At 39.1% G+C, this 26,280-nt stretch overlaps 1 protein-coding gene across 1 annotated transcript in view; it reads right to left on the bottom strand.

Moving 5' to 3' along the window:
* Window positions 1-3,262: 3,262 nt before the first annotated feature.
* The window catches only part of LOC126474617 (carcinine transporter-like), a 149,446-nt gene continuing 126,428 nt past the window's right edge, over window positions 3,263-26,280 (bottom strand). The window contains exons 7-9 of the mRNA XM_050102094.1: window positions 8,061-8,275; window positions 7,696-7,883; window positions 3,263-4,122 (exon numbers count right to left, since the gene is read on the bottom strand). Of these exons, the coding sequence (XP_049958051.1) occupies window positions 3,919-4,122; window positions 7,696-7,883; window positions 8,061-8,275 (607 nt within the window). The 3' untranslated portion in view covers window positions 3,263-3,918. The remainder of the gene's footprint in view (window positions 4,123-7,695; window positions 7,884-8,060; window positions 8,276-26,280) is intronic.

The following is a 26,280-nucleotide window of genomic DNA, read 5'->3' as shown; positions in this document are numbered from 1 at the left end:
GAATTTGTAATAAAAAACGTTTTAAGCCTCAATATCTCTTAACTACATTTTTTACAATAAATGACCCATTTTCTAAAAAAGTACTGATGGTAGAGATATGAATTTTTCACAGCATGCCAAGTGTGAGATTCAACACATATGAAACTGGAATAAGTAAGATATCCTCAGTTGATTTGGTTTTATGTCCATTTATTTACAAAATTCTGTCACAAAATTGAGTGTTTGAAAAAAAAGATAACATACCCACAATACAATTTTAATAATAATAGCAGTTCAGTCTATCTAGAAAGGTGCATTCAATAATTACAGAAAATTGTAAGTTTGTGTCTTCAAAAGTTTCCAACATGAAGGGTTACAAAAATGGATAATTTAACATTGGCGGCATAGGGCATACATTTTTCGGTTTACAGATGTAGTTCCTCGCTGTTTCTTTCGGATGGATAGTTTCATTTGTGAATCGTTAACACAAAGGTGGCCACTTTCCCCGACTGTTCATTTTTAATCTGATTACGCCACTGGGAGCTAGTTTCTTCCATATTTCACACGTAATACACAGATTGATTTCTAAATCCTTTTCCTTATAAAGCCATCATCCTTAATTCTGTCGCTTTAAGACAATTTTGAATGAATTATGTTATTTAAAACCATCCCTGATATGTTATGTTTGGCCTAATACAAAAAATTAGATTAAAAATGGTCTGCTGCAACGCTTGTAGTCATCCAGATATTAGGGCATCACGATGTCAGGAAAATATGTCCGGAAATCAGAGGAATATACTTGGGATCCTACTGCAATAAAAAAATTCTATTTAGGAGGTAGAGAGTGATAAGACGCCGTCTTATACACCAGCAAAGCGATTCCATGTTGCACGTAAGTGGTAAAATTATTCAGCGAAACATCTGGAGTGTGTTCAATAAAGAACAAGAAGAAGATATCGTTTAATACGTTTTTCAAACGGAACAGCGGTTTTCTGGATCTACAGCGAACGATCTATCGAGATTGGCGTTCCTGTTGATAGACTGGAATAAAATATCGTGTCATTTTAACAAACAGTCGGAGATGGTATGCAAAGACTAAACACTAATTACTCTTAGGAAGCCCACCCAATAACTAGAGCAGGGTTTCCCAAACTGTCTTCCCCCGAACACAGGTGTTTTGCATGAAATGAATGAGTGCTCCGTAAAAATTTTAATAACGTGGCATTTTTTCCTCGACATCTTGACGATACTAATTATTATTTCAAAATCTTGTTATGATTTCTGTGTTACTAGTTATGACTTACAATTGAAGTAATCCAATTTTATTAATCTTCAACGTACACAGTAGCAAATATAGAATCGTATAACAATGTAGTAGTGATCAATATTGGGTTGAGGTTTAAGAGATTAGTCAGGAAGAATCAATACGCAAAGAAGGGGGATACGGAAGTACTAAGGAATGACAAGATATGCTTGAAGCTGTCTAAGGCTTTAGATACAACAATGAAGAATAGCCCAGTAGGCAGTAAAGTTGATGAGGAATGTACATCTCTAAAAAGGACAATCACTGAAGTTGAAAAGAAAAACAAACTGCGACGAAACTTTGGTTAAAACAAGAAATATTTCAGTTGATCAATGAAAGAAGAAAGTACAAAGATATTCAAGATATTCAGGAATACAGAAATACATGTCGCTGAGGAATGAAATACTCATGACGTGCAGGGAAGCTACAAGAAAAATGTGAAGAAATAGGAAAAGAATGTTTGTCGGAAGGACTGACTCAACGTACAGGAAAGTCAAAACAACATTCGCTGACATTAAAAGCAAGGGTGGGAAGATTAAGAGTGCAACGGGAATTCCACTGTTAAATGCAGAGCAGAGAGAGGATAGGTGGAAAGAGTATATTGAAGGCCTTTGGGAGGGGCACGATTTGTCTGATGTGATAGAAGAAGAAACAGGGTTCCATATAGAAGACATAGGGTATAAAGTATTAGAATCAGCATTTAAGAGTGCTTTAGAGGACTTAATATCAAATAAGGCAGAAGGGATAGACGACATTCTATCAGAATTTCTAAAATCATTGGGGAAAAGGGCAACAAAAAGACTATAAACGCTGTTGTGTAGAATGGGTGAGTTTGGCGATATACCGTCTAAGTTTCGGAAAACATTAGCCACACAATTCAGAAGACTGCAAGATCCGAAAAGTGCGAGAATTATTGCACAAACCGCTTAACAGCTAGTGCATCCAAGTTGCTTACAAGAATAATCTACAGAAGAACGGAAATTAAAATTGAGGATGCGTTAGGTGACGATCAGTTAGGCTTTAGGAAAGGTAAAGGCACCAGAGACATACGGAGCAAGGAGGACATCAAAAGGAGACTTGCACTGGCAAAAAAGGCATTCCTAGCGAAGAAAAGTCTGCTAATATCAAACATAGGCCTTAATATGAAGAAGAAATTTCTGGGAATGTACGTTTGGGGCACAGAATCGAAGCTTTTGACATGTCGTGTTACTGACGAATGTTGAAAATTAGTTGGACTGATAAGCTAAGCAAGGGGGAGTTTCTGCGCAGAATTGGAGAGGAAAGGAATAAGTAGGAAATACTGATAACGAGAAGGGGCAGGGTGATAGGACGTCTGTTAAGATTAGAGGGAATGACTTCATGGTACTGTGGGACTGGAGGTAACTGTAGAGGGCAAAAACTGTAGAGGAAGACAGAGATTCGAATACATCCAGCAACTAATTGAGGACGTAAGTTGCAAGCTCTAATCTGGGATGAAGAGGTTGGCACAGGAGAGGAATTCGTATGGGCCGAATCAAACCAGCCCGAAGACTGATGTCTAAAAAAAAAAAAACTGCAGAATAAGCAAGGTGGTCCATCAGAGTATCAGGATTCTCAGAGTGTTCCGTCAGATGAAAAGTTTGGGAACCCCAGTGCTGGAGGACAACCTTTTAACAAAGACAATGTAGACCCGTTTTGTGATATCTCTAAAATAGTGCAACAAAATCGGTTCCTTCCTGCTCATCACATTTATAATATGCATAAAACCGTTCACCGATCAATTCAACGGTTGCAAAGCGATAGTCTTAAACAAAGACGGCAAGCCGGTGGCGTTACTTCAATAAAAATAGACTTGCTGTACACTTTCGGAGTACGTGTGTCCACACTGGCCACTTAACGCTTTAGGTTGAGAAAAGTGGCCATTCTGAGAGGTTTCATAAAAATGTATGAGTATACATAATTATATATTTTACTTGTCAATATTCTTTATGATAACTTATAGTATGCAGATTCAAAAAATATAAACGACAAACTTCCGTCAATATCACTGTAAGATGAAAGTTTTATTTCTGATAGACTACCACTTTACCGAACCTTCCGCTATTATTACTACTAACGATTTTATTATTAGTTCCAATAACACCTCAGTTTTCTCATTAATGTATTTGCCTGCCCCATTGTTTATGGATGGCTTGGTTTTGCTTCAGTAACTTTATTCCTTTTTGCTAAACAATTATGAACTGTAGGTGTAATTTCTTGAATGTTAAGGTCTCCAAACTAAGATTTTATCCGCTGCATATGTATGAAAATGTAATTATATACTAATAATATCCCAGAGATAATATGGAGATACTTTAGAAAATATAATGTAACTTCCACATTTTACCACCTGCAGATACAATCAACACGTCTGTTTTCAATGTGTTCGCGTAATGTATCATCTCACATGTGCATGTAACAGGAAAACCTTACCACTTTCTCATCATACCACTTGAATCGCAATTGTGTTATCATTTCCTGTTTAAACTGCTGTCATTGTTAATACACTACAGAAAACAGACTACAAGTTTAGTTTAGTCAAGGTATTTCCTTAAAGATTTTTCTGTAATGTTTTGTGAGATCATTCCCAGAGCTCCAGTTCTGGTTGTCAATATATTCTACATTGGCGTTCTTTCTGATACATTTGACTTCTGGCTTGGAAGACTCCAGTACTTCTGCTTCGTTCCAAAGAGTGAAATATCTTGTTTTGTCTCTGGAAGCTTCTCATTAAAAGACTCCGGCACAAATGACATCAAAACAGACATAATCAGGGTCACAGCCGCAAGTATGGCGAAAGCGATATGCATTCCAGCAGTCTTACCCTATAGACAGAAAAAAATATCAGTTTCATATATTGTCTTCTAAATACAATCTATATTTTGATGGTACTTTATTCTGTGACAACAGTGGTATAAATATATAACACAATCACATGCGCGCATTGTGGGACTGTGGTTATAGTGAATCAGGAACTCCATGCATGTCGAATAATCAATAAATGATTTTGTGTGATTATCACATGTTAGCGATTGTTACAGTTTTACCAGTTCCATAACAATACGTAAAGTTGTTCACTTTTATGGGCTACCTACATACGATCGTCACTGATCGTCATTCTGTACCAGGAATGGGAATTATCTTCAAAAAAGGTACATTTTTAATATCAGTATCTCTCTAACCAAAATGTACATGTTATACACAAAATGTTTAGTTCTTCCAGAAGGTGTCTTAAGGAACGAACAGGAAATAGGAACCAATTTCCAAGAGATTCAGCCAACATTTCCATGAGAGCATCCAACATATGAGAATCATTTTCTACTGGTCTCCAGTCCGAGAAAGAACTATTCTTCATTGTGCAGTGAGCGTGCTACCAATAAATCTAGGATTCTAGAACACAGCACAGATTTGCAAGAAACAGTACTAAAATATATAAGGTGATTTTCTAAAAAATAAAAATACAAAAATAAATTTCAGAAGTCTAGAAAGTAATAAATCCCACACAAAATCAAAGAAAATTGAATATTAGTTGGAAATGAAATAATGTTACTACACATATTAGAAGAAAACCTCACCATCAACTGAACAATAACGTGATAAGAACAACAAACATAGTTTGTGTCGATTTCATGGAAGCACAGTGTAATGTTAATAAATCTAAGAGAGACACATAACGAAGATGAAGCCAAAGATAGCAGCTGTGACAGACATTCTAAATAATCAAATGAATGTATCTAGAAATAAAATTATTAATAACATTTGAAATCATAATGTAGAAGCATCATGTGATTCTCAGAATCATGCAAAATTAATGGGATTAATGGAATAGGCAGAAGCAGAAAAATAAGAGGAATGTGACTGAAGTGGAATGGTCAAAATATTACAAAGGAAATGTTGAGAAATCCGTGGAAGGTCTCAGGAAAAGAAAACCACGTGTAGTGTCAACATGCTGTGTGAAACGCCAAAGAGTTTAGAAGACTGTGTCTACAAACCAAATATATGGGGCACAATACTTACCAGAAGCTTTTTTCAAGATAGTAAGGTCCTCAAACCAAAGAAGCATAGTGAAAAACTGTACAAATATTACAGAACTATTAGTGATACACCTGTCACCTCCAAAACATCTAATTCAATAATAATACGAAAATTAGAGAATAAGAATAACCTGTCAGAGTAATATTTTGAAAATAGGATACAAAAGAGCATGAGACGGCACTGTGTGCGTCAGTACGCAGATGAAAAGTTTAATTAAAGTTAACAGCGTTATTGTGGAAATGTTGATGATGCAGTAAGATTAAAGATCATATTTAAAGTATAAAAAGCAATTGAATAGAATGGAAGGAGACTAATAAAGTTGCTACGTTTACATCAAAGAGGTGTGATGAAAGTACAGGTTGAATAATTGGGTAAAATAGTTATTAGAGAAGAGTCAGATGCTGCTTTCCACTTTTCTAGCCCTGTTTGTAGTTTCGGTGACAAGATCCTCAATGAAGCCTCGAATAATGTAGGAATATAAATGAAGTTACCAAGAATGCGAAAGTAGCATCATCTTCAAGTTGTCTCAGCGGAAAGTGAAGAAGGTAAACAGAAAACGGTCGAGGCAATGCAAAACACAGACTAAAGAGTTTGCCTGCTTGTAAATTTTTCAAAGACAAAACTTATGAAAAAACATAGAAATACAGCGCAACATGTAAAACGCTGTAGAGATTGAAATTAAAGAAGTGATGTGCTTCACTTACATGAGAAACTTTTTAATTCAAGATGGAAACTGCACCAGAGAAATAAGAAAAAGGGTAGACAATAAGAAAGAAAACTTCAGAGAATACAAGGGTTACTGTGAACATCACGAATAACAATGGATCCAAATAAGAGATTAGCAAATTATTTTCAATGCAGTTAAAAATAGCTCAGAGACTTTAGTAATAATGAAGGAAAAGGACAGATATTGAAAAATGTTTAAAATCTGGCTGTTTCATGTTCCCATTTCCACTTAGCTCATGACTATAAAATACACAATAACGAATCTTTTTTTTTCAAGATGACCCATGATCAATCGATCTAAAATGGTTATTTTGGATTTGTGGATAGAGTACAGTAAATAAATTTGACCGGGACACAAAGGATGCGCAGCGCGGGATTAGCCGAGCGGTCTATGGCGATGCAGTCATGGATGTGCGGCTGGTCCCGACGGAGGTTCGAGTCCTCCCTCGGGCATGGGTGTGTGTGTTTGTCCTTAGGATAATTTAGGTTAAGTAGTGTGCAAGCTTAGGGACTGATGACCTTTGCACTTAAGTCCTATAAGATTTCACATACATTTGAACATTTGAACAAAGGATGCACAAATGAAAGTCTTATAAACACAGGATTCCAGGATAGCTCGTCAAACGCCAGCATACCCGCTGACTGTAATTGACGTGTGTGGATTTTTCTCAAAGGTATGCTCGATCACGGATGTCTCCTGCATAAAAAATTTCCTGCGATTCATTCCATAGTGAGTCTAGGCTACCGACACTGAGGTGTTACACGGTTGGAGTAGGAGGAGGAATAATACGAGTGTTGGAACTTTAATAGTGGCAACTATTTATTTACAGCTCGTACAAAATAGATATGTCTTTCAAAGTTTTACTGACCTTTAAAGTAGTCACCAGCATTGTGTATAACCCTTTTCCAGCGATGTGGAAGTTGTAGGATACTCTTCGCAGTGCCAGTTGCGTTGACAGTTCGAGCGGCGCGGTCTATTGCCCGACGAATTTGTAGCAGTTCTGAAGCGAATGCCGTGAATTGTTTCCCTCAGTTTAAAAACTGAGTTGAACTCAAGAGGGCTTAAGTCAGGGGAGTGTGTTCCAAGAATGAACAACATACAGACATAAGTGATGACACTTTCTGCAGTACCTGACCATCATTTTGCAGGACACTGCTCAAGCACGTACAGTGCACGCTTTTACTGATTTGTTTGACTGATGGGCCTGCTAAGTGCTATACCACCTACTGCACTCCTTTGACTTAAGCCCTCGTAAGGTCAACTCGATTTCTAAACTGAACACTTCACGGCATTCGTTTCAGATTTGCTACAAATTCGTCGGGAAATAAACCGCGCCGCTCGAACTGTCAACACAACTGGCACCGATAAGAGTATCCTACGACTTCCACATCGCTGGCAACGGATTATACACTATGCTGGTGACTATTTTGAAGGTCAGTAAAACTTTGAAACAGGTATCTATTTTGTACGAGCTGTGAATAAATAGTTGCCACTATTAAAGTTTCAACTTTCGTATTTCGATTCACGAGTTTGTGATTACAATAAGAAGTAGTCTAATATCTAAGACAGAACTAGTTTACGCCACAGTTTCTATATATGTACTAATGGAATTGTTTTAAGTAAGTGGAGCACATACCAAGTGAGCAACGTAAGGTGGAACACTCATACTGCATTGAACAAAGACGTATTCAATTGCGATGCCTATCTGTCGTAAACTCGTTGGATGCAATTCCAAGCTCTGTATATTTGTGAGTAAATATGAGCAGTCACAGCAGAAGAGTAGCGCAAGAGAAAGTGTAGTTATGATCCACTGGGTTGAGTGTGCTGAAAAAGTGCAATTCTGTTGAGATAACACAATTCTAAATATGTACACTTTAAAGAGTGCTAATAAATGCTTCTAAAGGACAGTCTAATAATATTCCACGCTTAAATTCCTTTAAAGGTATCTATAAATCAGTTTCTGATAGGAAACATGCAAGAAGGGATTACATAAAGAGATACCTGCGGTTAAGCATATGAGGATGATGCACAACAAACCAGCAGCCAATAGCACGAGGCAGTGTGTTATCCGCCTTCCAAATCTATTTCCAACAACATGAGCAGAGTATGAAGCAGCTAGTTGCAGGGATCCATGCCCGATGAATGCTACGAAAGGATTCTCCCCGAAACAGTTGTTGCTAAAAAGTAGGGTGAAGGTAACAAAGGCAGCAGTCGACCTGTAACAAGAAAATATGGACACCCACTGAAATTGTTCTGGTCAAATGTAGCACTTTAATTATTCATGTTTATTGCTATGTGACCAGATAAATTGCTTGTGTAGCAATTGTACCTCTGTAAAGAACCTGCACGATAATACACTATTAGACAATTTCAAATGAACTTCCCGAAGTACTCATCCCTAACAACTGGAGTTTTAAACACTTATTATACAGTTTAGACTCTGGTTGTTGTCATAATCATATGGTCACATACTTGTCTTAGGTAGCAATATCTGTACTTGGCACAAAGTCCTCCAGGCAAAATGTAGTCTTTGAACGGGTCATACGTCCGCATGTCATATGACCGCAATGGTATTCACCTATTTACACGAATTACGTCCATAAATTCTGTCACGCCATGTCAGCGATGTTTGCTAATTCAGAATGACACTCAGAACAATAATCCATCAGGTAGTCAACACACAGCGCTATACCTTTTTATTAACTAATACGATGTATGAATGAGCAGATGACGCGCTATTTATAGATTTTTAAAGAAGAGACCAAGAATATCTGACAAATAATATATTTTAAAAGAGGAAAAGAAGAGGAAGCAAATATCCTACAACAGTTTCTCTTAAAGTTAAAATCAAAGGAGAATTTAAAATTGGACACTGTCTTCGCCGTGGTCACGTCTCGAAATTACGATTTAATTATTATGTGCCTCCTTTTATTCCAATGCACCTCTGTGCTTTTTTTATTTACTATACACACAAAGCGAGATGGCTGTAACTAAAACACGAAGAAATCGAAAAATGAAAGTGAAAAAAAAATTTAGGATAATTTAAAAGAAAAGCCTATCAACATTTAGAGTGAAGAAAGAATTCAACTACTAAATCCAGAAGAGATGGCAGACATGTGGAAAAGGACAGTAATGGTTTGTATCAGGAGGAGTAGTTACCTCCTAACGTGATATAAAAGTAAGAAGATACTGATTCGAAGGATGTACGGATCTGGCGTGAGAGCCAGTATTTCAAAATGTTCTGAAAGACCTCGGATCAAATGAGGCAAAGTGGGGTAGGTAATTATTATAACCAAACTGATAAGAAAAAGTAGCAGTCAAACGATTATTCAGGTTAAGGTGCAGAATGTATAATAACGGTGACATGCTATCGGAAATTCCGGAGGAAATGAGTCTCAAAATCACGAAGATGGCTTGAGCAGATAACGCAATAACTGTCGTACGAACAGATTGACAGCTCTTGAATTAAGGTTGATGGCTAGAACACACTAGGAATAAATATGAAAACTTAAGATAAATGACAGCTGACGACGAATTTAGCTTAAGGAAAGGTAAAGACTCACGAAAGGGATTTCAGATGGTACGCTTACTAAATGAAGCAAAGATTAGAAAAACTGAGGTACCTGTGAATGATTTGCCGACCTAGAGAAAATTGTGCAAGAACTTAGAAATCTTAAGTAAAATAGATATACGGTATAGGGGAAGATGGTAGTATACAATGTGTACAAGAAACAAGACGAAACAAGAAGTGTGGCTACTAAGAGAGAAGCGGTTGGATATGAAACGGCGGAATGAAGGGAAGCAGCCTTTGTGCTATTCTGTTCAACATGTATACTGGACAAGCAATGTAACAAGTAAACGTAAGGATTTGAAGTGGGATTAAATCTCAGAGGAAGACTGTATCTAACAAGATTTGCTACTGGCAGTAATCCAAATAAAGAATTTTCAAAGCAATATGACGTATTATGGCTGAACGAAGGGGCACATACGAAGCAGAATAGCAAGACAAAGATTTCGCTTCTCGCAAAAGGAGTCGACAATATCAAGCGTATAAAGCACAGAAAATGAGAAAGAAATTTCTGAGAATATACGTCTGGCGCATAGCGTAATATAGAAGATAATCATGGCCTGTGGGAAACAAAGGAAAGAAGAGAATCGAACCGTTTAGTACGTGATGCTACAAAAGGATGCTGAAAATGAAATGAACAGATAAATCAGGTGGCTCCCTTGAAAATCATCAGCCTCAGCGAATAACTTCCATAACGATACAGTGGGTCGTAGAGGGGAAACACATAATTAAGGACGTTGGGAATGACTTAGATGAAGAGATTGGAAAAAGAGACGAATTCAGGTCAGCTTATATAAAACCATTTTGAAGAATACTGAACCAAAAGGGAGAAAAATGTATTATTATTAACAGTATTAATAAAGCAGTAAGTAAAAGATTATCATCTAAAAAATAGCTTGTCCGCCTTGTGCAGTCCGCTTGTCGATTTCGCTGTGTATTTTTGCTATCATCTATTCGTTTTGTCTCTTTTAAACTTACGGAGCCAGTTCCAGGAAGAGCTACACCATCAATATACCGATGATCTAAATCATTTACACTATTGCCAATAGGAGACTGAAAGTCTCCCGGTAGCGTTGCGAACTGTGACACGACAAGGAAAATTTATAAGCGGAGCGGAGATATATGGGAAATCATTGTAGGGATGATACGGACCGCAAGTGAAGAAATCCACTGGCATAAGCGATTTCGATAGTGATATATTTATAGGGCCTTGGACACACTTATTGTCATGTAACCCAATGTTGTAATGTGAACACAATCCACACATTCCTTATCTACGACATCATCGTTATCGTCATCATCATCATCATTATCATCATCATCATGGGAGATGCCTCGTCCCGTTTCAGTGATGTCATCATGCCACCCGACCCTCCTTCCTGTCCTCTCCATTCTGTCCTCAACCGTTCCCTCTCCAACCAGTCAGTGTGTAGTAGGCAATGGGCATGATGCACCCAACATAACGTAGCTCTCGAAGTACTTGATTGCGTAAAAATGGCGTCATGTTCAAAAGCATACTATATCTCCATATCGAAAAATGTTTCATCTTCCTTGCATTGTGTAAAATGGCGCCATGTTCAAAAAAAGATATTGTCAGTACTACAGTATAAAATTGTACCAGACCGAGACCCTAACACGGGACGTTTGCTATGCACAGGAAATGCTCTAACATCTGAGCTAGTTGAGCCGTGGCGAGCTGGTGCCAGTCATAGTTTGTTCATGTATCAATGAGATGGATTGTGGTTGAGGTAAGCTATCTTTGCGTTTCGCGTGTGTTATCAAGCGGCTTCGCAGCCGAAGCGAGTTGGTTGTTAGCCTTCGACGGGAACCCTCGAGATCTCGAGTAATTCGCGGGGGAGACGAGTGTCAACGGGTGCCGAACGAGTGTGATGACCGTTACACGTTGTGGTGTGAAACTGGTTGGGCGTTTTGCCGACATGGGCAGCTTGGAGGTACAAGTTCTTTGTCTTTGCTGGGAACGAAATTTGAAGGGAAGCAGTGAAGCTGTGGAACCCGCTCCCTCGTATTGTGTACCTGATACGGAGTAAGCCGTCGTAATTGTCTGTTCTCCGACGAACTCAGGGGTTTTAAATTTTATTTTTATTATGGGAGACTTTCTTGCCCTAGTTAAAAGGTGGCCGTTATTTGAAAATTTTCTCGTTTTTTGTGTGTCTCTTGCAATCAAATGACTTTATGTTGCTGTTTTTGAAGCCTGCACTCTATTAATACAGTTGTTCATGTGTGAGTCAAAGGTTCTGCCCAGTGTTTCTATGTTTCAGAGTTATTGGTATGTCTTTGTGATTCGGGCAGAAACTTTTAATTGTGCCAGCGCCTTGGCGTGGCAGTGTTTAAGAACCTGGTCACTACCGGAGATGGTCACATATCCCCTTCCAAAGTTTAGTATTTATCTTCCTTCCGTCAAGGCAGGTTAAGCTGGTAGATAAATATTTGTATGTAGCCTGTTTGTATATGAACTTGTTCTCTTAAACACTACGAACTGGCAACTGACCAAACCTCAAACTGCATAGCTTCCGCTGAGTTCCTTGTGCAGCTTTTTCTAGTGATTTTCTTATTAGCACGTCTGAGTACGTAAACATTTACTTTTTTAAGATCAGTGTCTCTGTTGTAGCTTTTTCTAATTAAGTTATTCTATCATGTTATGTAATGGCATCTTAGATTGGCACTAGTGCTCAAGTGTTATTAAGTCACCCTTTACCTGTAATTGTTCTTTATATCTATTTTTAGGGAAGTCCTATATGAGAGTTAGAAGTTCTCAAGTTTGTCAGTAACCCCCTTTTTTTTAATCTGGAATTGTTTGTTAGAGTACTGGCTACGTTGGGTTTCTAATTGTATTTGCAAGGTTTTATCTAGTGGCTCGTCCACAATTATTAATCCTCAAATTATTTTTTTTTTAAAGCGTAATGCCAGTAAAGTGTCTTAATTATAAAGTGTGACTACCAATCATGATTCCACCCCGCTTCCTATTTCGTGATATTTAAGATATACTTTGTAAGTATGATACGACTAACGAATCACGTATCACTACTCATGCGTGACTCACGACTCCTCCTCACAGCTTTACTTCCGTCAGTTCCTCATCTAAAACCTTCCAAATGTAACAGAAGTTCTCCTGCTAAAATTGCGGTACTAGCACTTAGGAAGAAACGATATTGCGCACATATGGATTAGCCACAGGCTGGGGGATGTTTCGAGAATGAAGCAGAGTGTGTGCTGATATGAAAGTACCTGTCAGACTAATCTGTGTGGCAGACCAAGAGTCGAAGTCAGGACCTTCGCCTTTCATGGTCAAGTGCTCCACCAACGGATCTACCCAAGCATGATTAAGAACCGATCCTCACACCTGTACATCCGACAGTACCTCATCTCCTATCTTCCAAACTTCCCGCAAGTTTTGCACAACTGCTGCCAAGTTGGGATGGTAGGAGATGTATCGGTGGAGCGTAAAGCTGTGAGGACGGCTCGTGATTCGTGTTGGGTAATTCATTCGATCGAGCACTTGCCCGCGAAAGGTAAAGTTCCTGAGTTTGAGTCTCGGTCTGGGATACAGTTTTAATCTGCCAGGAAGTTTCATCCTCAGCGCACATTCAGCTGCAGAATGAGAAATTCATTCTCATTATGTTACCGTCTTCACCTAAACTGTGTGAATTGACGTCATTCAGTGCACACACACACACACACACACACACACACACACACACACATGCAAACACCTGTCTATTTCATATTTCACCTATAAAAATGTGTACATCGAAAACTGTGCTCATATCATCACTCTATCTCTCTCTCTCTCTCTCTCTCTCTCTCTCTCTCTCACACACACACACACACACACACACACACATATATATATATATATATATATATACACGTAACTACCACATCTGAAGAACACATTACGAACACCAATCCAGCAGCTGGCAGGATGGCCAAGAAAGAAAGAGAGAGAGAAACTTTGTGACAGTGTGAGAGAAACCTCATCACATCATCCTGAAGCAATGCATAGTAAGAGGTGTCTCTCACATAAACCATTGCTACTCCCGCTTCTGCTCTGCAGACAAAAAAGATAAAACACGCATGTACTCTCTCTTCCTCACGTTATCTCTTACAAAGTAGGCCAACAATTGTATGTTTTATCAAAACACAGCCATTTGTACATTTTTCTACACTTTTCTTAGCTAGATATGTGTTACGTAGTTGTTACTACATACTGTAGCACCTCCTGCTAAGGGTCGTGGCATGAAATCGTCCATCAGATAAGATCTTGAGTTTATGTAATGAACTACATCAATTTTTAATATCTCAGCGGAGTAGTCGGGGTGAAACCGTTCTTGAAAATCGACGTATGTTTACTACTAACAAATTCGACAACTGCCGCTTGAGCTTCTTGTGTATCTATAATTTTGGTCTTATTATGCACAGTAGACAAAAGCGTGTAATCTTTATACATCAAAAAGTCTCATAGTAATTATTCTACATTTTGTGTAATTATAATGACTGATTAGATATTGCACCATATCAATCCATTTGAAAGAACCCTGAGCATCAAACGTTTAGCATCTTACTTTTAAGAGTTCTGCTGGATCACTCCACAATTGAAGTTTTCTTGGCGGAAAGTTATCAATAAGGATTAATCTAACTTTTTTTTTCTCTTAGCCCCTTGAATGAGTGTTGTAAAATTCCTTACCTAACTATGTTTATGACAGATTTGCAATATTATTAGTTATTCTGTATATTTTTCTAAACGGAGGTGTAATTTCAATACCAGTTTTAGACTTTTGATTGCCTGTACCATCATAGATTAAGGGTCGACCTGCGACAGCAATCGCACAACTTGCGTACGGGCCGCTAGACGCCGCCGCGAGCGCTAAGAGTGCATTGCGATCGCAGGCGCGCGGGTTGCGTACGGGCCGCGAGGTACCGCCACGAGCGCAACCGCATATAAGTGCCGACGGAGTTCGGCCAGCTCTCATTTTGTTAGCATCTCATTTTTGCCTATTCTCTTATTTGCTTAGTTGCTTAGCTCTTATTCGTTTATGGCTCGTGTTATTGTGCTCTCTTTCAGCCATTCTGATTGTTTTGATTTAATCCCAATTGAGAAGTGCTCATTTTGCCATTTCACTTTTGCATATTTCTCATTTTGCTAATAATATGCTTTTAGCTTTTCACAGTTGAATTGATTAACATAGTCTCATGTACTGTTTGTTCATTTCAGCCTGTTCATATTTTGATGTTCTTTAAATACTGCATTAATTTTCGGAAACATTTCTTCCCTTAAACTTGTGTAAAGTATTCTCGATGTAAGATTTGTTCTGTGACACTGGTGCAAGGTTCTGAATATAAATTATATACGAAACTGTGCTTTAAAAGGAATTTATTTTTTCAGTTTTTACTACATCTGACGACAATTATGTGATATGAGGGAGAAATTTGAGGGGCGAAACCATGGAAATAATCTTAAGTGATCCCCTCTTAAAATAAAAATTTGTGACACAGAAAGAAAAATATACGTCACACAGCGAACCACACATATTTGAAATCAACTGATAAATGTTCCTGTCGGTGCATAAGAAAACCGAAAATGCTCCTCTTTAAAAGACTGAAAGAAAACAGGGGTTACAGCGTCCTCAATCCTCATAGCTTGCCAAAACTATTGACAAGCAAACGTATTCGCACTGTTATATGACAGATCATTTAAATCCTTTCACCCAGTCTCACTTTAAAGTGAAGTGTTCATACTCAACATCTCCCTCACATTGCCACTATCTATATAATTCTCTTCCTGTGATTGCTTTTCCTTTATTCGGCACTTTCTCGCGTCTGTCTCTCCACTTGTCACTGTTTTCATCCTTTTATCTCACTCTTCCTTACTACTGTCCCCTGCTCTGCCACATTCACTGTCTCTCTCTGTCCTACTGCCGTTGTCTTTGTCCAATTCTTTCTCTCTCTCATTGCCACTGACTTCCTTTCTCGTTTACAGTCTGCTGTGCCTGTCGTCAGTCACTGCTGTCGCATCAACACACACGTGACTGGAGATGATTTGCTAGGGTTTTTAACACCTAAAGCTGGAAACTGTAACACACCGGTACAGAGATTAGGAAATGTGGGCAGATTATTTCGTATGAAGCGCCAAGGAAACTGGTATAGGCATGTGTATTCAAATACAGAGATAAGTAAACAGGCGGAATAAGGCGCTGCAGTCAGCAGCGCCTGTATAAGACAAGTGTATGTCGCAGTTGTTAGATCGGTTACTGCTGCTGCAATGGCAGGTTATCAAGATTTAAGTGAATCTGAACGTGATGTTACAGTCGGCGCACGAGCGAGGGGACACTGCGTCTCTGGGGTAGCGATGAAGTGGAGATTTTCCCGTACGACTATTTCACGAGTGTACCATGAACATCAGGAATCCGGTAAAACATCAAATCTCTAACATTTACTGGCTATTGATGTAGTTTGAGTGTGGTTAAAGAAGTGGTCCAATAGCTCCTAAAAATTTTGAATATTGCCCTTTTTGTTAACGTCCTCAGGTCAAGCAATGGTGTATCACTCATTGTCAATAGGGTATATCGTTTATCTGTCCTATGATTAAGGTATTTTCTTTTGTTTAGACATAGAAACATAAAAACAATTTTTGCACTCTATGTCCATTATACATATTTCTTTGTTTCTTTTCCCTTTTTGGACTTATCACTACTCAGAATGTAAGTACTACCTATATTTGAATAAAACAGTGAAAAAGCAAATTTATTAATAGCAACATACGATGTTCAGTCCAAGATGGTTATGTGTACAGCCATTCTGTTTTTTTTTTTTTTTTAATCTATATACTTTTTAATGTCTTGATAAGGATATAGTCCCTTTTGTTTAAGGGTACTGGGATACACAAATAAATACACGCCGGGATGGGGTATATTCTCTATTAAAAAAGGTCCAGTATATAATAGCTGCCACTTTTTATTCTTTTTTTGACAATATGACGATTTCACATGACTTCTTATCAGGACTTTATCAGCGACTAAAAATGTTCTTTTCCCATTTAGTCTATTATCAAAATATTCCTTCCTCAATTGTGCTTGGTGATGTAGAAAAATGGTCGCCTGCCTGATCTTTTCGTCAAAAGAGATGCTTTGATTCGCAAATTTCGGCCAAATTTCTGTCCACTCATTTTGTTAGGGCTTTTTAAACATGAGCTCTTCTGGAGTGTGGTTTGTCGCCTAATGCGTAAGATTATTTACAATTTCCTGAAAGGGTTTTACATAACTGACCCAAGCAGTATGATGTTATGGCAATATGTCCTTACAAATCTATTAAACTCACGAAACACCCTTCTACAGGGTTTGCTTCCAGATGATATTTGGACATAAGTATCTGCCTAATCTGTAGAGCGGCCAAACATCTTTTCCACAAGGATGAGGTAAATGTGGTCGCATTGTCTGACAATATCGCTTGTGGTTTTTCCATGTGTGGTATAAAATCAGCAATTAATTTTCGAAGTATGGAAGAGCTTTTGGCCGACTTCAGAACAAATTCTGAGGTACTTCGTAAAAACATCAAAAAATGCCACTAAGAATTTTGCACCACCCCTGGCTACTGGGAATGGCCCACAAAAATCGACCGCTAAAATCTGCAAATGGAGAGTCTGGTAATATTGGGTGTAGTTCACCTTTTCTACATATATTTATGGCTTTCGCCTTTTGACAAATTACACAAGTGCGAATCAAGTTCTGGACTTTCTTTCTAAGATTTGGGAAATAACAACATGTCCCAATTTTATTAGCACACTTAATAACCCCAAAGTGCCCCCAGGTGTTATGGGTATTCCACACTAATTGGTCTAGACAATCAACCGGAATACATACACACCATTTTTCAGATGTAGGATTCATCCTATAAAATAGCACATGTTTTTCAAATCTATAATGTTTCCTGATTTTTGGATTACGACCTGTCAATAGCTCCTGTTTAACCGAGTTCCACCGAGGGTCGGCATCTTGCAATACTGCTATATTTTTACCTAAGTCAATAAAATACTGTCTATTTGCCTCATCTTTCATTAGAATCACGTTAAATTCCAATGTTAGATCTGAGGATGGGGAATATTCGTTTAGTCCTTGGGACATCCGAGATAGGGCGTCAGCAACAATGTTGTCCTTACCACTGATATACACTATCTCGTAACTGTATTCTTGCAAAGCAAAACACCACGCTGCAAGTCGTGCATGTAAGAGTTTGCTACTATGCAAAAAGCTTAGCGCCTTATGATCGCAATTGACTTTGGTATGTGCACCAGCTAAATAATAATGGAATTTTTGGAACGACCACAGAATGGCAAGTAGTTCCAATTCTGTAGTGTAGTAAGATTGTTCACATGAGGTTAAAGTCCTACTCGTAAATGCAATTGTGCAAAAGGTGGGTTGTCCATCAATATTTTGAACTTGGAGCAGACATAATCCTAATCCCACATTGGATGCGTCTGCACACAAACAAAATTCAATACTCATATCAGGATTATAGAGTAATTTTGCATTTAGTAAAGCCTCTTTGATTTTTTTCAAAATCCGACTGGCATTCTGGAGACCAATTGCATTACGTATTCTTTTTGAGAAGACGTAACAACGGCTCCGCATTTAGTATTTGATCTGGAACACATCGACGATAGAATGACGCCAGCCCCAGAAAAGCTTTTAATTGCCATTTTTTTCTGGGCACTGGAAATTTTGCTATGACATTCAATTTTTCACTATCTGGGAGGATACCATACGAATCAATCATATGGCACAAATATTTGATTTTCTCTAGTGCAAACTTCGTTTTACACAGATTAGCTGTAATACCAGCATGCAAAAACTTATTTAATACATTCTCCAGTATTTCCATATGTTCCTCCCATCTATTTGTGGCGATTAAAATGTCGTCTACAAACAGTGATATCTTACTCATAAGTTCAGGACCCAACCCTTCAGCAAGCGCCGCAATAAAGACACCTGAGCTTATATTTAAACCGAATGGTAAAACTTTGAATTGATAACTTCTTCCTGCGTGAATGAAGGTTGTATATTTCCTAGATTGTGTCGCAATAGGAATTTGCCAGTAGGAAGCTTGGAGATCGAGGCTAGAAAAATATTTTACGTCATGATATCTCTGTATCAATTCGTCTATTATGATTTTATTGATTTCTCTTGCGTCGAGAACTAGCTGTACTTGTCTATTTGGTTTGTCTACAGCAAGTAAGGAGCTCGAATAGGAACTGTCACATGGTTCTATGATGTTCCATGCAAGCATCTTTTGAATTTCATTACTAACTGCGTTCCTTTTTGTCCATGGTACTTGGTACGAACTATGACAGAAGGTTTTATGTGGCATGACATTCATCCTATATTCATATCCCCTAATCGCACCAGGTTTTTCTTCGAATACTCATTAATATTTCACAAGAACTTTAAACAATTCAGAACGCTGCTCTGAGGACAGCTGAGAAGATTCAGAGACTATTTTTAACATTTGTTCATGTCGGTCAGATTTTATTTCTTGAACCTGATTCCCTAAGCCTGTAGTTTTATTTTTTGAAATGAGCTTCATTTGTATACCCAGGCAAAACCTTCCATGTGTGTCGGTTATCCTCAGTAATTTTAGAGAGATAGGTTTTCTGTTTGACCTTCAACTCACATATCCCGTCAGAAAAGTCGATCTTCGCATCCTTTTCTTGCAAAAAATAAAACCCTAAAATCCCGTACACTATCAGCGCATCATTTATGGGGAACGTGCATTCAATTGCTACATTTCCAAATTCTATCTCTAATTGCGCTTGTATTTTCACGCTTCTACTTCTCCCTCCAATCGCTGCCAAAACCTTACAATTACTAACTGGCAATATTGGCACCTGTTTTACTTTAGTGATCTGTCTAAATAAGTCCATAGAAATCACATTAATATCAGACCCAGTATCAAATACTGCGTTCACTGAAATACCTTCGATTAATATTTTAACGGCAGGTTTCATAACCGCATGCTTTTTCTTATGTTAGTGCCAACATTGTACCTTAACATTTTTAATCTTAAATCAGAATCGTCCCTATCTCGCCCACCCGCCTGCACTTCGGGACTTAATGCGGCCGTAATTTGTTTTCCGCTGGCTGAGAAATCGGCCGCATTTCGGTATCATTTACTTCATCGATTACTATTGGTGGCGGATGCTGTCGCCAGTTTTGATTTATCGGGTTTTGTGTCTTGGTATTCTGTCTCGCTTGATTTCTGTTTTGTGTCGTTTCGTTATTATTGTAGTATCCTGGAGTGAACCTACGTTCCTGCCTCCTATCCGCAGTACCTCGTTCCCACCAGCCTGTTCTACCGTAGCCGTACGCGTTATTATTGTTTCGGCTTTGGTACGCCGAGCTGGGTTCTCTGCCAGCCGGCTCGCGACGCTGAAATTTCCACTCCTCCACGACTGACTGTGATTTAGAGATCTTGCCCGCACATCCTCCTGCATCATATCAATTGCATCTAGGATGGGCATAAACTCATCAATGTTTGCGTCTGGGATGTGAATTAATTTTCCGCGTATATCAATAGGCATCTTACTCTTAAGAATGCACAACGAATCTTTACGCGAAATTGGCTCGTCCCAGTATTTCGTTTTATTCAGATACTTCTCGAAATACTTTCGGAGCGTTCCTTTGCTGTAATTAAACCGCTCGGGGTTCAATACAGCCTCACGAAGTCGTTGCTGTACCCCTAAAGACCAATATTTCGCGAGAAAACTTTTTTCAAACTCGTCATATGTGGAACATTTTTCAATGAATTCAGTGGCTCACAAGGCCGCATCATTTAACGTGAATCCACTTGCATAACGCATCTTTTGTAATTCCGTCCATTTTATGGGTAACACGCGACGAAAAGAACGAATAAATACTACTGGATGCAGCCCACTCATGGCAGGTGAGAATGACTGACCCCTCCTGTGTTTGATAATGTTTTCCCCCATAATGATATTTACATAAGGTGTCGTAGCCCCCGGTAATGAATATGATTCCTGATCCCGAGTTACCTCAGAATTTACTTCGGTGGCTTGCCCCCACTTTTGTGTACTAGCATCTACTACGTTCTCTCCACGTGTCGGCGTTGAAACATCACTCTTGACTACCTCTTTAATATCGGTAAGCTCATTACCAAATTTGTTTAATTGATCGTTTACTCCCCTTCGCCATTGAGATAATTCCCGAGTAATTTGCATTTTTACTTCAGAAATCTGAGCAGTTGGATCTATCGATTATCTTTCATGTTCTTTTGAAATGGAATTTACGGCTTCCGTTACCCGAGAATCTATTTCTACAGATATTTCCGTATGCTTTAATGACAATTCGTCGAGTGTCGTAGACAGTTGATTTACTATGACCTCGAGAGTACCTTGATTTCCTTTTAACTGTTTTACATCCGAATTTAACTCTCTGACCGCGTCCTCGTGTTCGCGTCTGAGATTTATTATTTCTTGAGCCATTTGTGTTTGATTTTGAGAAATTGTCCCTATCTTACGAGACATTTCGCCCACTTGTGCCGACACTGATTCCTGACTTTTATGTATGTCATCTACTCGTACCGACCCGGCTTCCTGTTTTTTATTCATCTCACCTACTTGAAAAAATATAGCGGAGATGGTACTCGTCATGATTCGTAATTGCTTTTGTATACTGGAAAGATTTTCAACAACTTCTAATTCCTCAGTCTCACTAGTCTCCAATTGTACTTCACCTACTTCCTTTAAATCCATGATTACACACGTCAATTTCAAATCTTAAGCTAGTCGTCACACGGAATACGAATAAATATTCATGGACGCATGTCCGTCACGCTTACGCGCCGGCCTGTTTTGATTATACTTGGCCGTGGCTCCACTTATCTACAGCAGTACACGCTACGCTACGTACCGTATGAAAGGGAAATTGTTCACTAAGTATCGATTGGAAACTATTCACTACACTTGGGTGTTCTACAGGTAGATAAACCACTAGGACAAAATGGAGTATGTTGCTCACCAAGTACCTCGTTTAACCAGCTGAAACGTCGATTTTGAAGAATCAATTTATAATTGCAATTGCTCATACACTCGTTTACATGAAATAGAAAACGGACAGATTAGCAGAATGCCACTTTTTTCCACAAACAGAGAAATATACATATAACTCCTATTTCGATGAATAAATTGTGAACTTACTTTAGAAATAGGCTTAAGCGATATCCCTCCGGTGCCTCCAGTGTGACGTATATTTTTTATATATGTAAATTTTCGGTGCCTACAGTGCCACGTCTTTCAGTGTCACACAAATTTTTATTTTAAGAGGGGATCACTTAAGACTATTTCCATGGGTTCGCCCCTCAAATTTCTCCCTCATAACACAAAACTGTCGTCTGATATAGTACAAACTGAAAAATCAATTCCTTTTAAAACACAGTTTCGTATATAATTTATATTCAAAACCTTACACCTGTGTCACAGAACAAATCCTAGATCGAGAATACTTTACACAAGGTTAGGGAAAGAAATGCTTCCGATAACTATTACAGTATTTAAAGAACATCAGAAAATGAACAGGCTGAAATGAACAAACAGTACATGAGACTATGTTAATCAATACAACTGTAAAATGCTAAAGAGCATATTATTAGCAAAACGAGAAAAATGCGAAAGTAAAATGCCAAAATGAGCACTTCTCAATTGGGAGTAAATCAAAACAATCAGAATGGCTGAAATAATGTTCATGTCTGGGGAGTTTGGTGGACAGGAAAGTGTTTAAATTCAGAAGAGTGATCCTGGAGCCACTTTGTAGCAATTCTGGACATGAGGGGTGTCGCATTGTCCTGCTGGAATTGCCCAAGTCCGTCGGAATGCACAGTGGACATGAAGACATGAATGGGGGTAGGTGATCAGACAGGATCCTTACATACGTATCAACTGCCAGAATCGTATGTAGACGAATCAGGGGTCCCATATCACTGCAGCTGCACATGCGCCACACCATTACAGAGCCTCCACCAGCTTGAATAGTCCCCTGCCGATATCCAGGGTCCGTGGATTCATGAGGTTCTCTACACACCAGTAAACGTGCATCCGCTAGATAGAATTTGAAACGAGACTCGTCCTATCGTGTAACATGCATCTAGTCATCAGCAGTGCAACGTCGGTGTTGATGGGCCAAGTCGAGGCGTAAAACTGTGTCGCGCAGTCATCAAGGGTACACGAGTGGGCCTTCCGTTCCGAAAGCCCATAGCGAAAATGTTTCGTAGAATGGTTCACACGCTAACACTTGTTGATGGCCGAGCACTGAAATCGACAACAATTTGCAGAAGTGTTGCTCTACTGTCACGTTCAACGATTCTCTTCAGTCGTCGTCGGTGCCGTTCTTGCAGGATCTTTTTACGATCGCAGCAGTGTTAGAGATTTGATGTTTCACCGGATTCCTGATATACATGGTACACTCGTGAAATAGTCGTACAGGAAAATCTCCACTTCATCGCTACCCCACAGAGACGCAGTGTCCCCTCGCTCGTGCGCCGACTGTAACATCACGTTCAGATTCACTTAAATCTTGATAACCCGCCATTGCAGCAGCAGTAACCGATCTAACAACTGCGACATACACTTGTCTTATACAGGCGCTGCTGACTGCAGCGCCTTATTCCGCCTGTTTACTTATCTCTGTATTTGAATACACATGCCTATACCAGTTTCTTTGGCGCTTCATACGAAATAATCTGCCCACATTTCCCAATCTCTGTACCGGTGTGTTAAACTTTCTCGCTTTAGGTGTTAAAAACCTTAGCAAATCATCTCCAGTCACGTGTGTGTTGATGCGACAAAAGTGATTGACGATAGGCACAGCAGACTGTAAACGAGAAAGTAAGTCAGTGGCAATGAGAGGGAGAAAGAATTGGACAAAGACAACGGCAGTGGGACAGAGAGAGACAGTGAATGGTGTGGCAGAGTAGGGGACAGTAGTAAGGAAGAGTGAGATAAAAGGATGAAAACAGTGACAGGTGGAGAGACAGACGCGAGAAAGTGCCGAATGGAGGAAAAGCAATCACAGGGTGAGAAATATATGGATAGTGGAAATGTGAGGGACATGTTGAGTATGAACACTTCACTTTAAAGTGAGACTGGGTGAAAGGATTTAGAATGATCTGTCTTATAAGAGTGCGAATACGTTTGCTTGTCAATATTTTTGGCAAGCTATGGGGATTGAGGATGCTGGAACCCCTCTTCTCTTTCAGTCTTTTAAAGAGGAGCATTTTCGGTTTTCTTATGCACCGACAGGAATATTTTTCAGTTGATTTCAAATATGCGTGGTTCGCTGTGTGAATTATATTTTTTATGTATATAAATTTTCGGTGCATACAGTGTCACGTCTTTCAGTGTCACACAAATTTTTATTTTAAGAGGGGATCACTTAAGACTATTTCCATGGGTTCGCCCCTCAAATTTCTCCCTCATAACACAAAATTGTCGTCTGATCTAGTACAAACTGAAAAAATCAATTCCTTTTAATGCACAGTTTCGTATATAATTTATATTCAAAACCTTACATCTGTGTCACAGAACAAATCCTACATCGAGAAGGTTACAGTATTTAAAGAATATCCAAATATGAACAGGATGAAATGAACAAACAGTACATCAGACTACGTTAATCAGTTCAACTGTAAAAAGCTAAGGAGCATATTATGAGCAAAATGAGAAATATGTAAAAGTGAAATGCCAAAATGAGCACTTCTCAATTGGGATTAAATCAAAACAATCAGAATGGCTGAAAGAGAGGACAATAACACGAGCCATTACGAATAAGAACTAAGTAACTAAGCAAATAAGAGAATAGGCAAAAATGAGATGCCAACAAAATGAGAGCTGGCCGAACTCCGTCGGCACTTACATGCGGTTGCGCTCGTGGCGGCACCTCGCGGCCCGTACGCAACACGCGCGCCTACGATCTCAGTGCACTCTTAGCGCTCGCGGCGGCGTCTAGCGGCACGTACGCAAGTTGTGCGATTGCTGTCGCAGGTCGACCCTTAATCTATGATGTTACATGGCCCCCAATGTGGAAGGCGGTTAATTTATTAAATGCCTGACACATTTTGTCAGTTTACTCCGATCGCAAAATTTTATTTTAAATTTCAAATTACTATCCCTTTTTCTACCACCTTTACATTCAGTGGTTCACAAAATAGTAATTGATTAGCACGCATAATGATGCAAATACAAAACATTTTAGTCATATTTCAAAAGTATGTCGTCAGTAATACAAAACATTTTATTATATATTCTTCTACCTCTATTGAATAGTAGGTATTGTACAATATTTCAGTTGATGTTTTAAGGTAAATATTTAATTATTTTACTGGTATTATTTAACTACATAAGCTGTAATGATTAACAGGCATTTACACTGTTTAAAAATTCATTGTATATACATTGTGACATCTACTGTACATGGAAACGTCTGGAAATTGTTTATGCAGATGAAATTTTTCTGTAGTGTACTTCGTTAATTTCGAAGATACTACTTTAAAAATGTGTATGGAAATATATAGCGCACACATATATGTATCCAACCTTTTGCATCGAGAAGTTATTTTTCGAAAAGAATATATGTCAGGTTGGCTCGAAAGACCCCAAATTATCCGAGTCCTTCGACTAATGGTGTGGCCCATGTGCAGTTGCAGTGATATGGGACCCCTGATTCGTCTACATACGATTTTGGCAGTTGATACCTGTCTGATCACCTACCCCCATTCAAGTCTTCATGTCCACTGTGCATTCCGATGGACTTGGGCAATTCCAGCAGGACAATGCGACACCCCTCATGTCCAGAAATGCTGAAAAGTGGCTCCAGGAACACTCTTCTGAATTTAAACACTTTCCTGTGCACCAAACTCCCCAGACATGAAGATTATTGAGCATACCTGGGATATGCTGTTCAGAAGAGATCTGCACCCCCCGTACTCTTACGGATTTATGGACAGCCCTGCAGGATTCATGGTGTCAATTCCCTCCAGCACTACTCCTGATACGAGTATTAGACGAGTCCATGCCACGTCGTGTTGCGGGACTTTTGCGTGCTCGCGGGGGCCCTACACGATGGCTCTTCAGTACAGTTCGCTGGTCTTGGGAGGGTGGGTGGGGAGGATGGGGGCGAGGGGGAGTGGTTGGGGGTTTTTACTCTCTTAACCTATATTTGGTTTCCAGACATCACTCTCTTTCATTTCCACTGTCTTCTCTCTCTTTTACTCCTATTGCTGCTGTCCGCATCCTTTTCTCTTTGTATTTTACTGCCACTATCTCACCTCAGTTCTCTCTTTGGTTCCCACAGCTCTTGTCTTCATTCATCTCTCTTCCTCCTTCACTACCACTTTCTTTCTGCTACTATCACTGTCTCCTCTCTCTGTATCTCTACCACTGACACTGTCTCCTCTCTGTGCCAATGTCACTGTATTTGTGCTGCTCTCTTTGAACACACAAAAGCGCGAATATATTTGCATGCCAAACTTTTTGGCGAGGATGGCGAAATTAGGATCAAGGCGGCTGGTTCCCCACCTTTCTGTCAGAGTCGTTTAAAGAGGAGCATATTCCCTTTTTTGTGCGCCAACAGA

The sequence above is a fragment of the Schistocerca serialis genome, chromosome 4, assembly GCF_023864345.2.
Source record: "Schistocerca serialis cubense isolate TAMUIC-IGC-003099 chromosome 4, iqSchSeri2.2, whole genome shotgun sequence".
NCBI lineage: Eukaryota > Metazoa > Arthropoda > Insecta > Orthoptera > Acrididae > Schistocerca > Schistocerca serialis.
The sequence above is the reverse complement of the archived record's forward strand: the minus strand, read 5'-3'. Positions and strand labels throughout refer to the sequence as shown.